Source organism: Xenopus laevis, chromosome 2L (assembly GCF_017654675.1).
Source record: "Xenopus laevis strain J_2021 chromosome 2L, Xenopus_laevis_v10.1, whole genome shotgun sequence".
In the NCBI taxonomy this organism is placed as follows: Eukaryota; Metazoa; Chordata; class Amphibia; order Anura; family Pipidae; genus Xenopus; species Xenopus laevis.
Window position 1 is genome coordinate 144,863,514 of NC_054373.1, and position 21,869 is coordinate 144,885,382.

General features: G+C 41.7%; 1 protein-coding gene across 5 annotated transcripts in view; it reads right to left on the reverse strand.

Moving 5' to 3' along the window:
• Positions 1 to 12,544, reverse strand: part of dgka.L (diacylglycerol kinase alpha L homeolog) — an 81,061-nt gene extending 68,517 nt beyond the window's left edge. The window contains exons 1-2 of one of the 5 annotated variants that reach the window (XM_041582514.1): positions 12,500 to 12,518; positions 12,120 to 12,166 (exon numbers count right to left, since the gene is read on the reverse strand). Coding sequence is in view for 2 of the 5 variants with exons in the window: in XM_041582513.1 (XP_041438447.1) it covers positions 12,500 to 12,529 (30 nt within the window). In the remaining 3 variants the exon portion in view is untranslated. Of the gene's footprint in view, positions 1 to 9,900; positions 9,946 to 12,119; positions 12,361 to 12,499 lie in introns of those variants that run through there. The other 4 variants (XM_041582513.1, XM_018247407.2, XM_018247409.2 and 1 more) reach the window with 4 other exon arrangements.
• Between the last annotated feature and the right edge of the window lie 9,325 nt (positions 12,545 to 21,869).

Genomic DNA, 21,869 nt, shown 5'->3' on the forward strand with positions numbered 1-21,869 from the left:
GACTGGCACTCACCATTAACTAGTCATATCCCGGGTGCTTCTTCAGAAAAGAGCATATAGAGTAGTATAGAGTACTACATCCTGACGACGGTTCAGAGAGAACCGAAACGCGTTGATGTGGGGTAGATTGTAATGCTCCAATAAAAGCTTTTTGTCACAATACCCGTGAGTGCTCTTAACTACTCTATATATATATATCTATATATATATATATTTATATATATATATATATATATATATATATATATATCTAATCACCGCTTCCATAGGCACTCTCCATTCAATCGATCAGCCTACCGGGTGCTCATCCAAAGGGATATCTATATTTAGCAATAAAGAGCACTCACGGCCATATGTCTGCTCCAAAAAAATATAAAAGTTTTTATTGCATGACACCAACGCGTTTCAGTCCACAGAGGACCGTCATCATATCTATATATATATATCTATATATATATATATCTATATATATACTGTAATACTAAGGGAAGCGGGCACTCTCGAATAGAAAGTTCATATGCCTGGGTGCAGTATCCATAATTTTATCCACAATAAATCCAAGAAGATCTGCACTCACAGGTCTTACTACCGTATATACTCGCGTATAAGCCGAGTTTTTCAGCACCCAAAATGTGCTGAAAAACTCAACCTCGGCTTATACGCGGGTCATACCGTAATACGCTCCTTCCGCGGCCCCAGCAGGACTGTCTGTGACTGACTGTCACGATCGCCGCCCGGAGCAGGTCCAGTCCTGCTGGGGCCGCGGAAGGAGCGTATAGCAGAAGGAATAAGAGGGAACATTAGGTGGGCCCCCAGGGCCTCGTCAGCCCAGATCCACTCCTGCGGCTGGCAGAGCTGCTTCTTGCCTTCACTCCTTCCTGACCTCCCCCACTCAATAGCAGCTGTAATACCCATGAAGAAGGTAAGCACTGGGGGAGAAGGGGGGACAGAGGGGAATTTGTGGCTGGGGGCCCCGTGCGGGTGGTGGGGAGGTAGTGTGCAGCCTCTGATTCCATAGTTTTCTGTTCCATAGTTTTTGTTACTCCTTTTTCTCAAAATTGTCTACAAACTTCTCAATATGATTTTATCTGTTAAATCATTTCTTTTAAATGTAAAAATGAGCTGACTTTTATGTCTCGATATTCACATTTTGAAATCTGACATGGGGCCCCTAGGCTTATACACGAGTCAATACATTTTTCCAGTTTTCTTAGGTAAATTAGGTACCTCGGCTTATACACGGGTCGGCTTATACACGAGTATATACGGTACTTAAATAAAAATGTTTTTATTGCAGAGCTTACAGCCTAACGTTTCAGCCTCATCCGAGGCCTTTCTCAAAGTGCCTCTATTTGTTTACTGCAGCCCATGGCAAGACTGTCACATACCATTTTGGGAGAAAGAGGGACAAAAAGGTTTGCCGCACCGAGCGCAGAGAAAATGTTTTGGCCACGCCTGCTTTTGTGGCCACACCCCCAAATTACTATGTTCCTTTTGCAAAATTTGGCAGGTTATGAAAAGTTTGAACACATTTCTGTCGTTTTTATGTGTTATTACAGTTTTGCTAATGCGGGTGAATTGCCCTTTAAGCTGCAAGTCACATTTTCCCCAAGTGACCTGTCTATCTTAAATTGTTACAACTGTTTCTTTGCTTACAAAAGTATCCAAGTGCACTTGCCACATATTCTGGGCTCTCTGCCAAAAGCCAATTAAGTTTTAGAAACTTTGTATCTTTTTCTGGCTGTTCAGTGCAGGAGATAAAAGAGAAAGTTGGGACATTTCAGTAACAATCCAGGACTGCAGGTTGAGCTGTCAAAATCGTGACTGGCCCACGAAAAACGGGACAGTTGGGAGGTATGCTATCATATGTCAGACCCTGCGGGGGTCCTGGACATTCAATTAATCTTTTGTATGGTTCCAGCTCCCCAACACCTGCAAGTGAGTGTAGTGGGGAGGCAGTGGCAATGGGCAATGGGCTAAGGGCACAAGCCGCTCCTGTCCCTCATGGGTTAGGGCCTGATTTTTTATTTATTTTTTGCTGGGGGCCTGGCTCCTTAGCTTTATTCCACTGCTGCAGACTGTACTGACATAACAGGATATCATTACTGAATACAAAAAATAAATTTTAATTTAGCAAGTTAAACAGTTTGTAGTTTCAGATGTACACAGGGCAGAGATTACTCATGCTTGTCAGCACAGTCAATGTATTCTGAATTTACCCCAGCAGAAATAGATATAATTAAAATAAAAACTTTTGCCACTTTTTCTCCATTGAAACCTATGGAAAGAGTGTACAGATAAAAGGCAGCAAAATGTCTGCCAGAAATGTTTCAAGCAAACTGGTAAGGGAAGCTCACTAAAGGGGCCTATTTATCATGCTTTCCAAAACTAGAGGCAAACATGTTGCCCATAACAACCAATCAGGAATTAGATTTCAATAGTTACCTACAAGTTAGAAAACAAAAGCAAAGATCTGTTTGGTTGCTGAAGACATAACCTGTGATGTTTTACTCCAATTCTTACACAACATGATAACTGGGCCCCCATAGATATTTATACCACGCACACTTCTGGCATTTCAATTTGTTCTCCAAATGAATTCTCCTATTTAAATCTAATGAAGGAGATTTGTGATGTTCTACAAAAGCACTCCACCACCCTTGAGAAAGTCGAGACACAAATGAGAAAACAAGTTGCGAACATATTTAATGGACTTTTCTGATGAACGATTATTCTCTGCTAAATTATAAGTGCAACATAGCTTATTTAAATAAACGTGCTGATACAATTTTACACAATGAGAGCGTGTCCCTTCTTTTATGTTTTATGTAATTGCAACCCCCCCCCTCACAATTGCACCTATGGCAAGTGCCTTGCCTGCCTACAATAGTCCTGGTTCTGGCATACTCTAGAAAAAGGGGGCTTATTTATCAGACTAAAAATGTAGTTGGGGTAAGGGAACCAGGTTCTGTGACAGGTGCTGCTCATGTTACGAGCCTCATTTCTCCCTGAACTTCCCTTTTCTGTGTATGAATTACATACAGATTTCTTATATGCAGGTGCACCCTTAATAAACGTTTACATCCTAAAAATGAGCCAAAGGGGAGATCTGGTTTCACTAATAATAAGCCACATACGTTTGCAGTACAGGCGTAGACCTGAAAATAAACTTCCTGCTGAAAGCAAAATAGAAGTGCCATCATGCACAGGCTGGGTCTGCAAACAACTCATAACACTCAGTCAAATTAGCTAAGAGGAACCACAGCAGCAGGCCTAAAAACCAAAATAGCTTTGGGAAATCCATAATGACATGTTACCATGGTAAAAAGACAGACTACTTATGTACAATATTAATACACTGGTTTCGGAAAGATAGAAAGAGCACTAACGGACAGCAGCGACAGCCTTGGGTGCCATTACTGCAGGAGCGTGTCATACTCAGAAGAGGAAAAGAGAACTTGTACTATAATAGTAGTCTATATTTGATTATTAAAGGGGTGGTTACCTTGAACTTTTTAGTATGGTGAAGCAGACTTTTAAATCAATCTGCAACTGGTCTTTATTTTTATTCTTTGTGCATGTTAAATTATTTACATTATTTGTTTTGATGCTTTTAGGCTTGCAATTTAAACGATTATCTGGATTTTAAAACAATCTGCAACTGGGCTTTATTTTTATTCTTTGTGAATGTTGATTCAGTTACATTATTTGTTTTGAAGCTCTGGGGCTTGCAATTGAAATGGTTATCTATATGCTAAGCGTTAACTAACCTAGCAACAAGCAGGATGCCATGTTTCATCAGACTATTCGTTTTAAAGATTTATTATCTTTGAAAAATCTCCATGAAGCAAGCCTTTCTGGCGGAATCATTTAAACGGATTCCAGCATGACCAGCGACTGCAATTTATTTGATATGTTTGGAAATAACATTGCATTTTGTGTAAAAATAAACATGGTGGATTGCGTGTGAAATTTGTACTTTGCTTTGTAACTGAACACGTATTGGTAGATCTGCCCCAGGTTGAAGATCTCTACTTTAAACAGTTAATTAAAGCATATTAACTAGACAGTAATTTATTCTGGGAGACAACCCTTTGCAAACAAAATGACAATAAAAGGGTGTGGAAGTACACAATATATTGACTAAAGGAAAACAAACATTTGCAAGGCTATAAGCTAACAGCCGCTAACTACTTTACATAGGAAACAGAGGAAGTCTTGAAAGTATGTTTTATTCACACATATGTAAATGCAAAACTTGCAGAAATGGGACAATGCGATTGGCGACCTTTGTATTTCTAGCTACAATTAAATCTAACTTTAGGAGGCCTAAAGCTGGCTATAGCCGCAAAAATAAAGTCTCACAAAATTAGTTTCATAAGATTTTCGGACAGTGTGTGGATTGTCCTGTCATTGTTCGTGCCATGGCCATTGGTCGTTTAGTCGATCGGACAGGTTAGAAGATTTCTGTTGGCTAACGATAATATCTCTGCATGTGTTGCCTATCTGAAATATCAATGGTTAGTTGCAAGTCAGAAGATTGTGCATACAATAAAATCTGTACATCTATGGCCAGCTTTCCATGGGCCAATAAAAGCTTCTGACTCGGTCAGCTGACTCTGCATTCGGCCAGCCAGCCCTCCCTTTGGTGTTGTACATGTACAGTACAGTTTGCATATTGAGCATTGTTGATACCCACCCCTCCAGATTTGGCCACAAGTATCTAGTGGCAGACAAGAAAGTGTTTCTTTTTTTTATATAGGCACCTTACAGTAGCAAAAAGCAAAATTTATTTGGATGCTAGGGTCAGTGATCCCACTTTAAAAACTTGAAAGAAGAAGAAGATGAAGGCAAATATAAAAAATAAATAATGAAGACAAATTGAAAAGTTGCTAGGAATATGACAATCGATAACATCTTAAAATCTTAATTTATATATTCAAGTACAAGCCACCATAGCATCCACACGAATGCACATAAAATGCCAGAGTTATATTAATGAGAAACGTTATTTTATAGTTTATCACTGGAAAACTTATAGGCCAGATTTAATTTTTCTCCTAATTCAGTTTTAGTTTTTCCCCCATAGACTTCAGTAGAGATTTCATGTGATAAACATTAAGATTTTTTTACAACGTTTTTCTCATTGAAGAGCCCTTATCAGCTTACAGGGTATATCCTATAAAGCAACCGACAAAAATATTTCACCCCCCCTAAAGAAATGTAATGGAAATTCATTCATACCTGTCTGCCCATCATAATGGCGCAGATCATTAAAATATGATGGCAGGTCATACGTTTTCTTCTGTTTCGTTTTTTTGGTAAAGAATTTAAAAACGGAACCACAACAATATTACTAATCCAGAGTATAGTTATTTGTGCTCATTTCTGTCTTTCAATTCAGACACGGAACTCTGTGTTTGCAGGATCGGACAGGGCCAGCAGGACACCAGGACAAAACCCCAGTGGGCCCTGCCAACTCAGACCTGCCCCTCACAGCTGAGGTAAAGAGGTAAGCAAGGTAAGTATTATGCGGTGAAGGGGGACCCCTGGGCACCCCAGTCCGAAAAATAAGTAGTCACTACATAAACTGTCACTATATAAAGATATACATAACTACAAATCTAATATAAATCAAAAATCATCCATGACCTGCCATATACAGTATATGCATGGATTCACAATGCCACATGCCCTACATATTTATATTATATATACAAGGCAGCAGGGTAGAGGAAGCCATAAGCACTGGCTTACAATTATCTTTCAAAACTCTATAAGTGTCTTAATAATAAATATATACTGCTGTGTGCCTTGGGTACAAATATCACAAGAGCAGAAAGAACCATCATTAAGGTAAGGATCTTGTACATGCCAATGCATAGGACAGAGCAGAACATGGCATAAGAGTTAATGGACAATATATCACTAATAGCACAAGAGCTAATTTTCTTAATTCCCCCCCAATCACATCAAATTCTCCTCCATCGGCTATCCTCTTGCCCATTACCTGGCCATGTTATGCTGCGTCACATCCAGTGTAAAGGGTCCCAGAGCTGACTGCCTATCAAGAACATGCACATTGGAAAATAGGCTTCCAGTGGTGTTCATTACGTCTGCAAATGAAGTGGTCCCTGCAATTTCCGCACAGTCAGTTGCATGCAAAACCACTTTTATTAAAGGTACCCTTTGAGCTGGTCGTCAATAAGTAAAGAATTGGGTGCAGATGCCACCCACAAACTAACCTACTCCACTTTCTCAAGCATTTATGGTGCAAGGGAAAGTAGAAGGATGAGCATTCCTTGTGCTTGGTGAGGGTGCTCTTTGTGGGGGAGGGGTGCATTTATTTATTTTTTTAACACAAAGGTATGCTTTCTCTCTATATTATATTTCTATCATGATGTTGATCTTGCATATGTTAGAATCCTGGGGAAATCTTTCTAATATCAGACATTAGATGACATATGTGTGCCAAGCTTTATAAAAAGTAATCGCTAGTTTAGGTTGATTTACAGTACAAGAAACAAATCTCTAGAGAAAAGTTGCTCCCTGTACAGCACTTGTGCACCTTCTGTTTACTAAGTGACATCTTAAATTTGTGCAGCAGCAAAGATGCGGAGAAACAAACAGATAATGTTACAACACTGCCAATTATATGTATTTGCTATCATCATACATAACAATAAAATGACTGGTTGCTGATACTTAGAACAGAAGTGCATCCATCCATTAAAGCAATATTATCCCCTTGTTTATAAGGAATTACTTTCCATTTATTTGCTCTAAGATCATAAAGTATATGAGCACAGCAATGAGAAGGCATGGCCAATCTGCTGCTCTTCAAATGCTGTTAAACACGGTTATACTGGCCTGTTGGGGCACAGAGAGAAAATGGTAATCATCTGCACTGGTGGCAACAGTAATTATGAGGGGGAAAGGTGTGCCGGAGGGTTGAGCCCTTAGCTCGGTTTTTCCAGTGAAGGCTGGTGGTCATTACTGTGGCTTGCTGTGAACTGTGAGCTAAAGGTGGGTGCTGGGCAGACTGGCTAGAAGCAGGCATGTAGTGTTGGAGAAGAGTATCCCCAAGGAAATTACTGCTGATATTCATGTAGACTCATTACAGCTTAAAGGGATACTGTCATGGTAAAAAAAAAAAAATTTAAAATGAATCAGTTAATAGTGCTGCTCCAGCAGAATTCTGCACTGAAATCCATTTCTCAAAAGAGTAAACAGATTTTTTTACATTCAATTTTGAAATTTGACATGGGGCTAGACATATTGTCAATTTCCCAGCTGCCCCAAGTCATGTGACTTGTGCTCTGATAAACTTCAATCACTCTTTACTGCTGTACTGCAAGTTGGATTGATATCACCCCCTCCCTTTCCCCCCCGCAGCCAAACAAAAGAACAATGGGAAGGTAATCAGATAGCAGCTCCCTAACACAAGATAACAGCTGCCTGGTAGATCTAAGAACAACACTCAATAGTAAAAACCCATGTCCCACATTCAGTTACATTGTGAAGGAAAAACAGCAGCCTGCCAGAAAGCATTTCTCTCCTAAAGTGCAGGCACAAGTCACATGGCCAGGGGCAGCTGGGAAATTGACAAAATGTCTAGCCCCATGTCAGATTTCAAAATTGAATATAAAAAAATCTGTTTGCTCTTTTGAGAAATGGATTTCAGTGCAGAAGTCTGCTGGAGTAGCACTATTAACTGATGTGTTTTGAAAAAAAACATGTCTTCTGATGACAGGATCCCTTTAAAGGAGAAGGAAAGGTTAAAATTAAGTAAGCTTCATCAGAAAGGTCTATATAAATACACCAGTAAACCCTCAAAGTAATGCTGCTCTGAGTCCTCTGTCAAAAGAAAAGCAGTATTTCTTTCCTTCTATTGTGTACACATGGGCCTCTGTATCAGACTTCTTGTATTCATCTTAAACCCCCAGGGCTAGGGCTTGAGCATGCTCAGTTTGCTCATCTCATACTCTGCCCCTCCCTGCTGTAATCTGAGCCCAGAGCTATGAGTGAGCAGGGAAAGACTCAGGCAGGAAGTGATGTCACACCAAGTTAATATGGCAGCTGCTATCCTTAACAAACAGAAAGAGCTACCAGGTATGGTAAAGCACTATTGCGGCTAATCTATTGGCAATAAACTGCTTTAGTAGCTTTCCTTCTCCTTTAACAACTTACAACCTAATTGCTTTGTAAGTGTAAACTGGTTTGATGACAATCTTTTACATTTTGGTGACTTCCCTGTGTGACATTACCCTAAAAGGTGATACAATCGGTATAGGTGGAAATGAAGAAAAAAAAGAAAGAAGCAGCCAACAAGGCTTAACAATCAGTTAGAGAAAGATAGCAAGCCAAAATAGCAATGTCTTTGTGCGGAAGAAAAAAGGCAATTACCTGGCCTAGATGTCATGCTAGACATCAGGCTGTCAAGGTCTGTGTTTTGTACATGAATATTTGGCATCCTATTCGTATATGCAGACAGCCATGAATGACACCTGAGCCTTCATTTTAATAAAATTCAGAATGAAACCACTGTATTCTGAATAGCACAATGGCTATCTGCTATGCAAACTAGCACATGCAACAAGCGATTTTGTGATGATTTGACACCATAGTTTGCATAGGGAAAATCAAAATACTTTCCAGTTGTAAGCATCCATCCACTCACCATTCTGCTTAACACACTAAGGCACTACTCTGCCATGCAGCCACCATCTCTCCGTCTCCTAACTGGAAGCAATTTCTGGTGGGACATGGCACTTAAATCATCTCAGTTGACAACAGCAACTAAGGGGCTGTGAAGCAAGTGCACAGTTATTGTAACTGTATATCATATTTACTGTACATGTAATTCAGCCTATTCATTTTTAGTGTTACCGTCCTTTTAAATGTCAATGCAGGTAGGCAGCAAAGCTTTACTATATACTCTGTTTACACCCTTGGCACATGCACAAATCAAATGCTTTACTGCACTAATCTTTGTGAGAAAATGCCCTGTTATAAAGGCCCGAATCAATAATATAAAACCACAAGACTCTAATAGGAAAGGGAAGTTGCAGGGTGGGAGGGAAAGGAATGGCACCAATCCTGCCTGCCTGGCACAGCAATGTACCTGCACACAGTACTGCTTTATACTATTAGGCAACCTGCTATAAGATGTTTTCTTTGACATGGAAAAAATTAATGAAACCATATAAATATACATTTATAGCCGGTGTTTCTCTCTGCCTGCAGGTTCTGAATAGCTGTATTTCATCCATATGCTAGGCATAACAGGAAGAACTAAAGGTAGGCAGGGAATTTGGCTATGCAGGTTGCCATGAGAAGTATTACTATACTTTATATAGCGTTGTCATATTGTACAGTGCTATACAGACATTAAACATCACTGACATCAGTCCCTGCCCCAATGGAGTTTACAGAGCCAACCTTTTTTACCCATGACTCACATTCAAATGTCAAAAGAATTGGGGAGCAACACAAACATGCAAATAATGGCTGTATTTGGCTATTTAGTAGCCCCTATGTGGACTGGCAGCCAACAGGAAGTTCTCTTTAGCAGTACGACAGATTTTTATGCTCTCAAAACTTTACTTCAAGCCTGGGTTTCAAAAATAAGCACCTGCTTTGAGGCCACTAAGAGCAACATTCATGGTGTTGGTGAACAACTGGTTGCTCATGAGTCACTGGTTGGGGATCACTGATAAAGTGAGCAGGGATAGCATGACTCTCAATATGTTGATGTACTTAAAATCTCAACAATCTCAACACTGAAAGCCTTCATCTATCTGTGAGCTTCTGAGATGTTCAACATTTGGAGGGATGCGGGTTCCAAACCACAATTCTGAGCAATAGCGAAACCCAAATATGCTGTAATTACCCTCTTACCCTGCTTTGATGTTCGCTGTCCATGTCCTATTTAGCATCAGGAACATAACAATGGAAGCAGCAGACCAAGTGTCTGCTGATAGGGCGGGGATGCAGAAGTTTAAAAGGGCAACACTAATAGGATTTAATTTAATTAAAATGCATGTTTCCATCCAATTATATGCAACCTCTTGTCATGAGCCATTTAGCCACCCTAAGTAACAAAGCAATGTTTCCTCCCCTGGGGTGTAACTATACAGGAAGGGGAGCAGAATGTATAGGAGTGGCACAATGACTGATAAGCAGTTTCAATATAAATTTAGGGGAAAAAAAAATATTAGGGGGGACCCTATAATAATTCTGCGCTATTAATTCACTTTGCTTCATTAGGTTGTATCAAGTCCCAATTCAACCTCAATCCTAGGAGTCTGTTCCTGTACCCTGTCCAAGGTGCACAATGTAGGCAATACATAATAATTGGATGGAAACAGAGCAGGAGAAGCGCAGTGCTTTGCTGCAAATGATCCTTTTCATTAGAAAAGCACTGCACTCCTCCTGCTCTGTTTCCATCCAATTTTTATTTAATAATTTTGTGCTGGAGCCCTATATCCAGGGGCGCTCCGCCAATGAGCCGAGTTGAGACACTAGTCTCAGGCGGCAGCACCCCCCTGACAAAGGTGCCGCTCCTGGTAATTTTAAGATCCGAATTTCCAGTTTTCACTAGCGACGTGGAACGGTGATGAAAAGTTTGAGTGCCGTGGGAAACGGGTGGCAAAATGAATGCTGCAGACGGCAAAATGAAGGCTGCGGGCGGCAAAATGGGCAGGATCGCCCCTGCCTATACCTGCTAGTTATTCTGCTGTACCTCCTCCACACTTACCTGCCCTTTGTCTCATACTCGCTTATACACGACTGTGCCCTAAAAGAGCTGAGCTAAGTCTAATGGCAAAAGCCAATAAACGGCATTAGTGCACAATATCACTGTATTAACCACAAGTGAATACATTTTTACTTCAAAATCTGCCATGTGTGTGTGTGAACAGGCCCAGAATGGCAATCTGTGGGTTCTGGCAAATGCCAGAGGGGCTGCTCTAAGGTCCCACAGACAGTCACTATTTAGTGGGCTGATGGGGGACTATTTGGGCCACTGAGTACTTGGAATGCCAGGGTATATTTTGACTCCCAGTTAGGGTTGCAACCTTTTCTGGAAAAATTTACCGGCCTTCCTATATATTCATCTTTTTTCCCTATTAATAACATTGGGATCAACCATCATTTTTACCGGCAAGGCCTGTAAAATACCGGCCAGGTAGCAACCCTACTCCCAGTCCAGACCTGAACATAGGGTTGCCACCTGGCCAGGTATTTTACCGGCCTGGCCCAAGGCCGGAACTAGGGGTAGGCAGAGTAGGCACGTGCCTAGGGCGCTAAACTGGGGGGGCGCCAGGCACGTACCTGCTCTGTCGCCTACCCCGTGTCCGGTCCCGTCTCTCTCAGACGCTGCTGAGTGTCTTTCACAAAAATGCGCCTCTGCTCATGCGCGAAGCTTTGTGCATGCGCACTGGAGCGTAGTTTCGCGCATGCGCAGTTTCACGCACACTGAGCCGGCGCCGTGCCCGTCAGGTTGCCTAGGGCGCCTGCTGGGGTAGGCCCGGCTCTGGCCTGGCCAGTAAAAAAAAAATAAATGTATAGGAAGGCCGGTATTTTTTTCCAGAAAAGGGGGAAACCCTACCTGAACAGGCCAATACCATGTCAGTAGTACATGTGCATATGTGGAGCAAACTGCAGCGCAAGGGGATTTCTCCACTGTGTGTATTTATGGCAGGCACAGTTGGTACCCGCAGGGTAATGGCTTCTGAGGTAACATCCTCCCCTTACCTTATGGCAGAATCACCCGAGCCTATTTGCAGTCAGAGCTTTTACAATGCAAGGATACCCTATTCTTTATTACCGACCCCCCCTACAGTATCACGATGGTGAGGCTCATGGGCTGTACAATACAGGAGACAGTTTACACAGCAGCATGAGCACAGGCACCACAAGACAGTCACAAGCTGCAGCAGTAGCAGGATGCGCCTCTCAGCTGCACAGTCCGACCCACACGAGAGCTGCCGACTGTCTCATACGAACCAGCAGTACCAGCCCAATGTGCAGCCACTCACTCATACAGTGACCTGCGATCCACCGTGTGTCCCCCAATCACAGCGAGACGTGCGCTCCTCATACCGTGTGCCCCTTACCTGTTCCACAAGCTCCGCCACTGACACCTCTCAGCCCTGTCCGCCGTCTTCTTCCCCAGACAGGATGTGACAACAAAAGAAAAGAAAGTTAAAAAGCCTGAGCGAGGAGAAACGACTGAGGGGGCGGAGAAGAAAAGAAGAATATAGTAGAGAGAGAGAGAGAGATGTGTATGCCCCGGGCCGGGCCAGGAAGTAGAAGTTTTAGCAAGAGCAGAGGCAGTAGCGTTAGTTACATTGCTTCACTGCACAGGCACTGACTGCTTACACTCTGAGCACACCCTCTGGGCAAGCCTCTCCCCCGCATTCCCTGACAGGAGCTCAACACTGGAATGTACTGGGAATCCCGTCCTACCTTTATAGTGTCTGATCTTTGTACTCACTTGTAGGAGGCAGCCGCTCCCCGGCTCCATTCACTCGCTGCTTGCAGCCTGTTATATAGCGGCTGCCGCCCTGCTCGCTCTCCTTGCCTGGTAACTGCTGCCCACTCACTGCCAGGGAGGGAGGGAAATGTCTCTGCCAAGGGGGTAGCGCACAGGGCGCCAACATGTACCAAGTAGCTGCACGCCCGGTGTATAATGTTGATTTTGCTTTATTTTTTTTTACCTCATAAACGTTATTTCTTTGTCTCAATCAAGACTTTCCAACGCTGGCAGAATGAGGCCTTCCAATTGACTTTTATACCGCCCCCCAGATTACTCTTTGCATTGGATCATTTTATTACAATCTTGACCCCAACATGCAGGGTCCCATTTACTAAGCTTGAGTGAAGGATTAGAATAAAAAATACTTCGAATTTCGAATTATTTTTTTGGCTACTTCGACCTTCGACTACAACTTCGAATCGAACGATTTAAACTAAAAATCGTTCGACTATTCCACCATTCGATAGTCGCAGTACTGTCTCTTTAAAAAAACTTCGACCACCTACTTCGCCACCTAAAACCTACTGAGCACCAATGTTAGCCTATGGGGAAGGTCCCCATAGGCTTTCCTAGCAATTTCTGATTGAAGGAAAATCGTTCGATCGATGGATTAAAATCGAATGATTCGAAGGATTTAATCGTTCGATCGAACGATCGAATGAATTGCGGTAAATCCTTCGATATTCGAAGTCGAAGGATTTAACTTCGATGGTTGAATATCGAGGGTTAATTAACCCTCGATATTCGACCCATAGTAAATGTGCCCGCAGTGTAATGAAATAAGGATTGCCATCAATAGTTATGGGGGGCCGTACTCAGTGTCGGACTGGCCCACCGGGATACCAGGAAAACTCCTTGCGGGCCCAGGCCTCTTGCTTCTAACCATTTGGCCAATTTCATGGTCATTCCCTATTTCTTTATGGCAACAAAGAGGCTTAATAATGGAAGAATAGAGAATAGTATGTAGAGAAAAGAGCCTAGGAGAATAAAGAGGTTGAGTGAGGAGAGGATATATAATAGGTTGGAAAGTGAGCCCTCAGCCTAAGATTTTATGGTGGGCCCCTGGCATCCCAGTCCGACACTGGCCATACTAATCAGGTCTGGACTGGGAGTAAAAATTGGCCCTGGCTTTCCAAGTACACAGAGGCCCAAACAGCCTCAACCAGGCCAATATATAGTGACTGTCTATCGCATCTTACAGCAGCCCCTCTGGCATTTGCCACATTTCTGGCCTGCTACTTATATAAAATAGTGCTTTTCCCCACAGCCCACAGTTATTTGTTTACTATTTGCCTGGACAGGACCACTAGGGTGTGGCCAGGCCCAGATTTGTGCCTGGGCCTAGGGCAGCATTTTAGGGGGCGACATGAAGCCCAACCACACCCGCATTGGTTCGGAAGCTTTGGGGCTGATCATGTGATATAATAATTTTTTAAATTTCCCATGCACCAGTGCTCCTGATCTAATGATGAAAATTTGTGCACAAATGAAGGAGAGGGGACAGGGTTGAAGAACAGCAGCGGGCTTATGGGTGCCCACTTTGTAAATCTGGCCCTGGCCGGTAAAAAGGATGCTTGATGCCAATGTTATTAATAGGAAACAACAGCAAGACTATAGGAAGGCCGGTATTTTTTTCCAGAAAAGATGGCAACCCTAGCAAAAAGTGATATGGGGGGATTTGCATCTGAGGCAGGGGGCTGCAGGGGACATTGCGCTGGAGCAGTCTGACGCTAGGAACACTACCCCACAATACCCTGAGGCATCCTTTTTAATGCTGCCTGCCCACCCCTCAGAGGTATTTGCTATTACAGGGAGGGCAATTAGCAGAGGACACACAGAGTGTTTTTGCAGGCTGAGAGAAGCGGATCCACCTCCTTTTCGAACTCTGTTGATCTGCATTTAGGGCTCTTACTGACGAGCGGTTGAAGCTGCGCTCCCCTGCGTTCCGTTTTTCTGCGTTCAGCCACAGGGGAGCGCAGGAATAGACGAATTTTGCTTTTTTCAATGGGGCTGTACTCACACAGACGCGTGTAGGCGACGAACGCAGGAAAAATGCAGCATGTTGCGTCTCAACCTGCATTCGGCGCCTACACGCGCCTGTGTGAGTACAGCCCCATTGAAAAAAGCTAAATGCATCTATTCCTGCGCTCCCCTGCGGCTGAATGCAGAAAAACGGAACGCAGGGGAGCGCAGCTTCAACCGCTCGTCAGTAAGAGTCCTAAAAAAGTACAGCTTTTGTGCAGGCATTTTCAGGCAAACCTCATCTCCTTGTGCCTGCACGCAATCTGTAATTTTAAACACAGATCAACAGAGCTGGGCAAGGGAGTAGATCAGCGTAATAAAAGAAAAACTGGCACTCAGAGCTCGATGCATGCGGGCAAAGCCCTGCGTGTTTATTACAATGTAACGTTTCGGGGGCGGGCCCCTTCGTACCCCCAAGGGAGTAGATCCACTTCTTTCAATCTGGAAAAAAAACACAGGCTGAGAGCAGTGGAGTCAACTCCCTATGTACCCTTAACCTTAGGCTGAAGAAGAGCCAAATTTCAAGTTTAAAACCCAGAGTTTCTGGATTTAAAGTTACCAGGGATGGTGATTATTAATGGTTGAGTAATCTGTAAATGTAATTGAAGTTAAAAGCAGTATTTGTTAATCCCTCTTCATATCTCTTTTCTTAGTCTGACCCATAAAACAATGTAAAACGAGTGAGTTGGCTTATAACATTGTTTCAGCAGTCAGAGCCAAGAGTGCAGGAAATGCAAGCAGTCAGACAAATACTGTTTTCTGCATTTACAAATAACTTTAAAATTACTAAACATTTTGAATTAATTTAAGTTGAAAAGTTGTTAGAAAAACATTACATTACAATTACTAGGAAGCTTATTTATAAACACTAGGCACATTTGCACATGGGCAGTTACCCATAGCAACCAATCAATGATTAGCTTTTTCCAGCCAGTTGCAGGTTGAGCAGTGAAAGCACATTTCTAATTGGTTGTCGTGGGTTACTGCCCAGGTGCAAATTTGGCCAGTGTCTATAAATAACCCCAAGTTGACTTCGGGTTGCATGTGTGTGCGGGCTATGCACACACCCTGCCTACAATCTTTTACTGCCCCACTGCTGATGATGTGCGGGTCGAGAACAGCTCAACCCAAACCCACCTAAACTTTCAGCTTTAGCAGCACTGATCCAGGACTGCAAACTTGCCGCAGGGGGTCATCATCTTGGTGTCATCAAGTGTCAGCGACACTCACATACTCATTGGGCTTTGAGCAGATGTTGGGAAGCTAAGCTTAGGGGTCATTGCAAATTATCAAGCAGAAAATGTGGTTGGCCTGTAATTTAAGTGGATGTTATAACGCTGATTATTAAATTCTGATGCTAATTGCACTTGTTTCTGTGCTGCCGTGTAGTAATTATCTGTATTAATTACTTATCAGCCTTGTATGGTGACATTTCTATTCCATGTGTACTGTATATTGTGAATGGGTCCCTAAGCTCAATAGGTGACAGCAGCACAGAACATGTGCAGTGAATCAGCAGAAAAGAAGATGGGGAGCTACTGGAGCATCTTTGGAGGCACAGATCTTTACTGCTAAAGGGCTGTGGTTGCCTTGGGCTGGTACAGAAGCCCGCAACATAATGTACACGATTTCTAGTCTAATTCTTTAGTTAAGCTTTAGTTCTCCTTTAAAGCTTGTGCAGTAGCAACTAAAGTCACTCACAAATATATTTATCACATAACAAGTTCTTAAAAGTTGTACTATTGTCACACCTGAAATAACCCTGCACTAAAAATAAGACTGCACTGTGCTGGCACAAACTGAGGATTTATTGGGAAAACAGAATTATTTATTTCAGAAATGAATCATTTATGATTCAGATCCAAAATATAAGTAGGATGCTAAAAGTGACAATTACACTCCTGGGTTTTTCAAATCAAATCAATCATTGTCTTTGTTTTTTTCTGAAATAAAACAAAAATTACATTACAGTTCCCATGGCTCACAATTCCAATTAGTGAACGACCCACGCAGGCAGTAATATTCCTGAGTATTCTGTAGGGGCTCGGAATATGCAAATTGGCTTTACAGAGAAAAGTTGGAGTTCCTCAGAGCTGCTGAATCAACCTATTGTCAGGCTGTTACTTTCAATTCACTAAAATTCACAGAGACAGTCATATTTTATTTCCTCTTTAAATTTGCCTTATGGAAATATCTAAATGCATTTAGATATATAGAACTTAATTAAAAGTAGAGAGGGGTGTATGTATGGATGCTGGGTTTTCATTTGGAGGGGTTGAAATTGATGGACTTTGTCTTTTTTCAACCCAATTTAACTATGTAACTATGTAACTATTTAGATTTATGTACATTTTATGTTGTTCAAGCTTGTGTGAAAGTATTACTGGCTCAGACTGTAGTTTTAGCCATTCCTAATACTGTATATTACCTCAGCAGGGGCTCTACAGGTGGAATTTAGTCTCTTCTAGCACAGGGAACACAATTGCAATTCTCTGCACTAGCATTGTGGAACCCCTGGACCCCCACCAGCACTAAAAAGGTGAGCACGGGGGGAAGGGGGGTGGCAGCAGCAAGCCGCTTCAGGTGGCAAAGGGGCCAGGATCGCCCCTGCACCTCAGTGAGTTAAATTGCTAACTATATGCAATTTTTCCATAAAAATTGCACTCCCCTGTGGTCATTTTTTTCCAGGGGGTCATGTTTGATCCATTGACCAAGTATCTTGTGTGCTTCTTTGGGCAAGCATATAGTAAACTTCCTAAATGTACTATACTGCCCAGGATGGCATAAGGGATACCTGGGAAATGGATCAACATGGAGGAGTTGCTCCTTATATTTTAACATTTATTTCTTCCTTAAAGAACAATGAAAGGGTTGGGGATCTAAGGGAAGCTGGTCTAAGGGAAGCGTTTGGCACCTCCCAGTGAATTTCCCTTTCCTACTCCTTTATAGCTCCAATTGTGTTCATAATCCCATTAGGTACAGGATCCATTATCCAGAAACCCATTACCGAGAAAGTTCTGAATTATGGAAAGGCCATCTCTCCTAGACTCAATTTTAATCAAATAATTCACATTTTTAAAAAAACATATCCTTTTTCTCTGTATTAATAAAACAGTACCTTTTACTTGATCTCAACACATATAATTAATCCTTATTGAAGGCAGAACACTCATATTGAGTTTAATTAATGTTAACATTTTTTTAGTAAATTACCAGCAGCACACTGTTAGTCTTGCATAAGTGCTCAAGTGCAGATTTATTGTGTAGCCCATAGCATACAAAGGTAACGTTTCGGACCTCCCAGGTCCTTTGTCAAGCCCGGGCTTGACAAAGGACCTGGGAGGTCCGAAACGTTGCCTTTGTATGCTATGGGCTACACAATAAATCTGCACTTGAGCACTTATGCAAGACTAACAGTGTGCTGCTGGTAATTTCTTGGAGTATTGATGTGACCCTTCGACAGGATTGGGGTCTTCCGGTTCAGCACCTGGCACAGCAACTGTGAGACAAGTTGGGAGGTGAGCGCTCCATATTTGTGACTGTTTAACATTTTTTTAGTAGACATAAGATATGAAAATCCCAATTATGGAAACCCAGAAAACCCCAGGTCCCAAGCATTCTGAATAACAGGTCCTATAATTGTACAAAAAACAATAAGGGAGTCTAAATTGGAGCTAAGGAAACATGGTGTAATGTAGTCTAAAGTGTGGCCTGCTGAATTGGGCATGGGGTAAATGACACTCTCTATAGCAAAGAGAGTTTCCCGTAGCTTGTTGAGAGAAAACAAACAAAATTTTGGTTATGTAATCACAGACTTCAACCCCTAGTATGAGATTAAACAATTGTGTGTAAAGAAACCATCTCACTGTACAGACATAGAACTCAGCCAGCCCCCTTGATGGCTGGGTGCCAAAATACATTGGCACATGCAAAGATGGAGGCAAGAAATAGGAATTCAAAGGCAGTGAGTACAATTCCGGAGAAGCAATTTTCTTAAAGCTGGACTTTAAGAAGAAGCAAATGCCCACTCATTGCAGATGCACCACTTGGATTGCCAGTGTAATTCTGCAACCACATGGAGAGTTCCAAGAATCAAATTTTCTCTGTGCAGAAAAGAAAAAATGCGACACCTTAATGGAGAAACCTTTACATATTTCATTCATAATGATAATTTAAGAAAAAATGATGAGTGTGGAATTTGTATATAATTCAAATAACCATAACCACCAAAATACCCTCTTCTGTATCCACTACATCATGAGACATTAACTTTTAAATGGGAAGAAGATTTAGGCAACCAAACTACATTGGAGGCACTGATAAAAAATGCAGCTTTAGATTCTCTGCTACAGCTATGTCCACAGACTCATGCGCACTGTTTCCGAGGGCTTGAAGAAACAAGAACTGATTAGATAGTGTGCGTTTCCTCTCTCCATGCCTTTGCCATGTACATGCAAATAATTTCACTGGCACTCATGGCAGATCCAAGCTGAGAAAAACCCTTGCTAAGTTTATTTGTGAAGGTGCAATGTTTCGGGTTAAACCCCTTTGTCAAGCATAGAAATCAGTGTGTGCATAGGCTATTTAACACCACCTAGTGTTTAAACAGTTAACAAATTTAGCATAATTAATTTTAACTGTTCAAGGTACAATGGCCAAACTCGTTGCAATTGGTCCAATTATTAATGTCTAAAAAATCAAAAACCGATCGAGATCTGGCCGAAAGTCGGCCAGATCTCGATCGGATGGGACAAAAAATCCTGTCGGATCGCGGCCGCATCTGTTAGGCAACGTTAGGATCCGATCGTTGGGCCCTAGGGCCCACGATCGGATCAGCCCGATATTGCCCACCTCAAGGTGGGCATATCGGAGGGAGATCCGCTCATTTTATTGCCACCTTTACTCAATGTCCCATAATGTAAACAATGGCATAAGCAAACAAGGTTGAAAGTGTGTCTGGTTAACACGTATAAACAGATAAAATGTATACCAGGGTAGTATAAAGTAACAGTCACAATCATTACATAGTGTCAAGTAACAATCAAAATCAAAAGATACTATCTTACCCTACACGAAAGGGGGAGAGGAGAGGAAGTTGGGACCAGCATCTGTCCCTGTGGCATATTCAAGTTTCCTGGTTATCTGTAAGAAATATATAAATTATAATAAAATTAATTATGCAAATTTTGTTAATTGTTAATGCACGCACTGATTTGTATGCTTGATAAAGTGGTTTACCCCAAAATTTTGCACCTTCGTAATTTAGAGGTTACCAAAGTCTTCTCCAGCAGGCACCGGGCATTAATCCCATGGAGAGCCAGGGTGTGCAAGCATGGTAATACTTTACATTTGCCAGGTATATGCCGTGTATACATCCCATGTGCAATCTTTGCAGGATCATCATTGAGCATATTTTCTTTTGATGTACTATAGGTCTATTCTCATCAGTATTCTGTTTTACTGGCTTTTCTTTCTGAGACTGTCCAGTATTTTTACTGCTACCCCTTTTTCTATGTCTAGGTGCCTCAGAACTGTAGAGAAGGCTTATGATACAGACATAGGAACTGAAGTCACCTTTACAAGACTGCCATATATTTTAGTGCTTCTGTGCATTTTCTGTGCAGACTTTAAAATAATGATATTTATTACCCTTTGAAATTGCCATCATTTTGATCCAGAGTTGATAAGAACTGCTAAGGGCTTAGAATAATTCTAATAAAGGTCAGCTTTGACTAACTTATTACTGCCCTGGCTAAAATACACTCCTTTCCTAGGTTAACCTCATAAGAATCATATTCATTTAATTCTGAATGGTACAGAAATGATCTGAGAAGACATTTAAGCAGTAACATTCACATTTAAAGCTCAAATATATTTCTGTCTCTGACTAAATGAATTTTTATTAGGGTATTTAAAATTCCATTGTTGATTGGTACCTACTTTCAGAACCCCATGCTGTTTCTGAGCTGCCTGAGGAGCACAATCTGCCTCCCACTTTTCAGTTCTCACAGCCAGCAGTAATGACTGCATGAAGAAAATCCAGAAATTTTACTTCTGCTAATGCTCTACAGGTGGGAGCATATTTTGATTTATATAAATGATTTGAGAACAATTAACCAGGGCTGTCGAATGTGACAAAAACAACCCTGTGAACATGAAAGGCCTTTCTATACACCCACATAAATGATCTAAATGCGAACAAAAGCAGAGGGTAGCACATAATACAATATCAAAGAGAATTTTTCAAATACCTTCCCGTATAATGGCAAAGTAAAAATACTGTACAGCTTAACCCATTCATTATGTATCACTACTTATGAACAGGACTCATCAGGCGCACTTGCCAAATCAGGGCCCAATAGAAAGTGTATTTGCGTATGTGTATGAATCTATGAAATAGGATTTTGTTTCAAATTCAGTATGAACTTGTAAAGCCTGCTCATCATAGCATCAGACATAATAAATATTCTATATGGATAGAATATATATTTATACATGGTATGGATGTACAGAATGGGATGTACAATGCAGCTGAGGTAGAACTATACTTTCTTCCAATGTACAGAAAACCCTCTGTTTCATAAGTGGTGCACACGTCTTCCTAGCTTTATGCTTTGTTGTAAATCTACTTGGAGACTTTATTTCTGGCTCACACTGGGCTAAGAGTCGGCCAGCAGCACAGCCAGTGCACTCGTAGGCGGACAAGCAGAACTTGGCATATTGTACATATGTCACAAAGCTCTGGAGGCTTTTACTCTTTCTGCACCTGCTACTGAATCCACCCCTAGATCATAAGATCTGTTTTTATTTTTGCATATTTCCAGCTTAGCAAAATAACTTTTTGGGTATTTTGAATAAACTTCCCCGAATCTGCATGACAATGGATAAATATACAGTATGTTTGTGTATAATGATATGTAAATGGCATAGTCAAATGACTTCACCCCACCTGAAGCTTGTAGCCTATATGTGTCTGCCGGAAATTGCAGCTGAGCAACCAAGCAAATGAACTGATGACTTATCTGCTTGGAGAGATCTATGTGAGAGCATTGAAGAGGCGCAAAGCAGGATGTGCCCTGTCTGCTCACTCACTGGATATAAATGTGCACCTGTAACCTCAGCAAGGCAATACAGCAGTCACTACATGCAATATTAAAACTGAACAACAAGCTACACGCCAAGTCTAAAAACAAGTGTGAAAAGCAATACATTCTGTCTCACGAATGCAGCAAAGTCGCTGTAATCAATCATCCTGAACACTAATTATGCCACACATAAGGATAATAGTCGGTAGGAAAGTGAATGA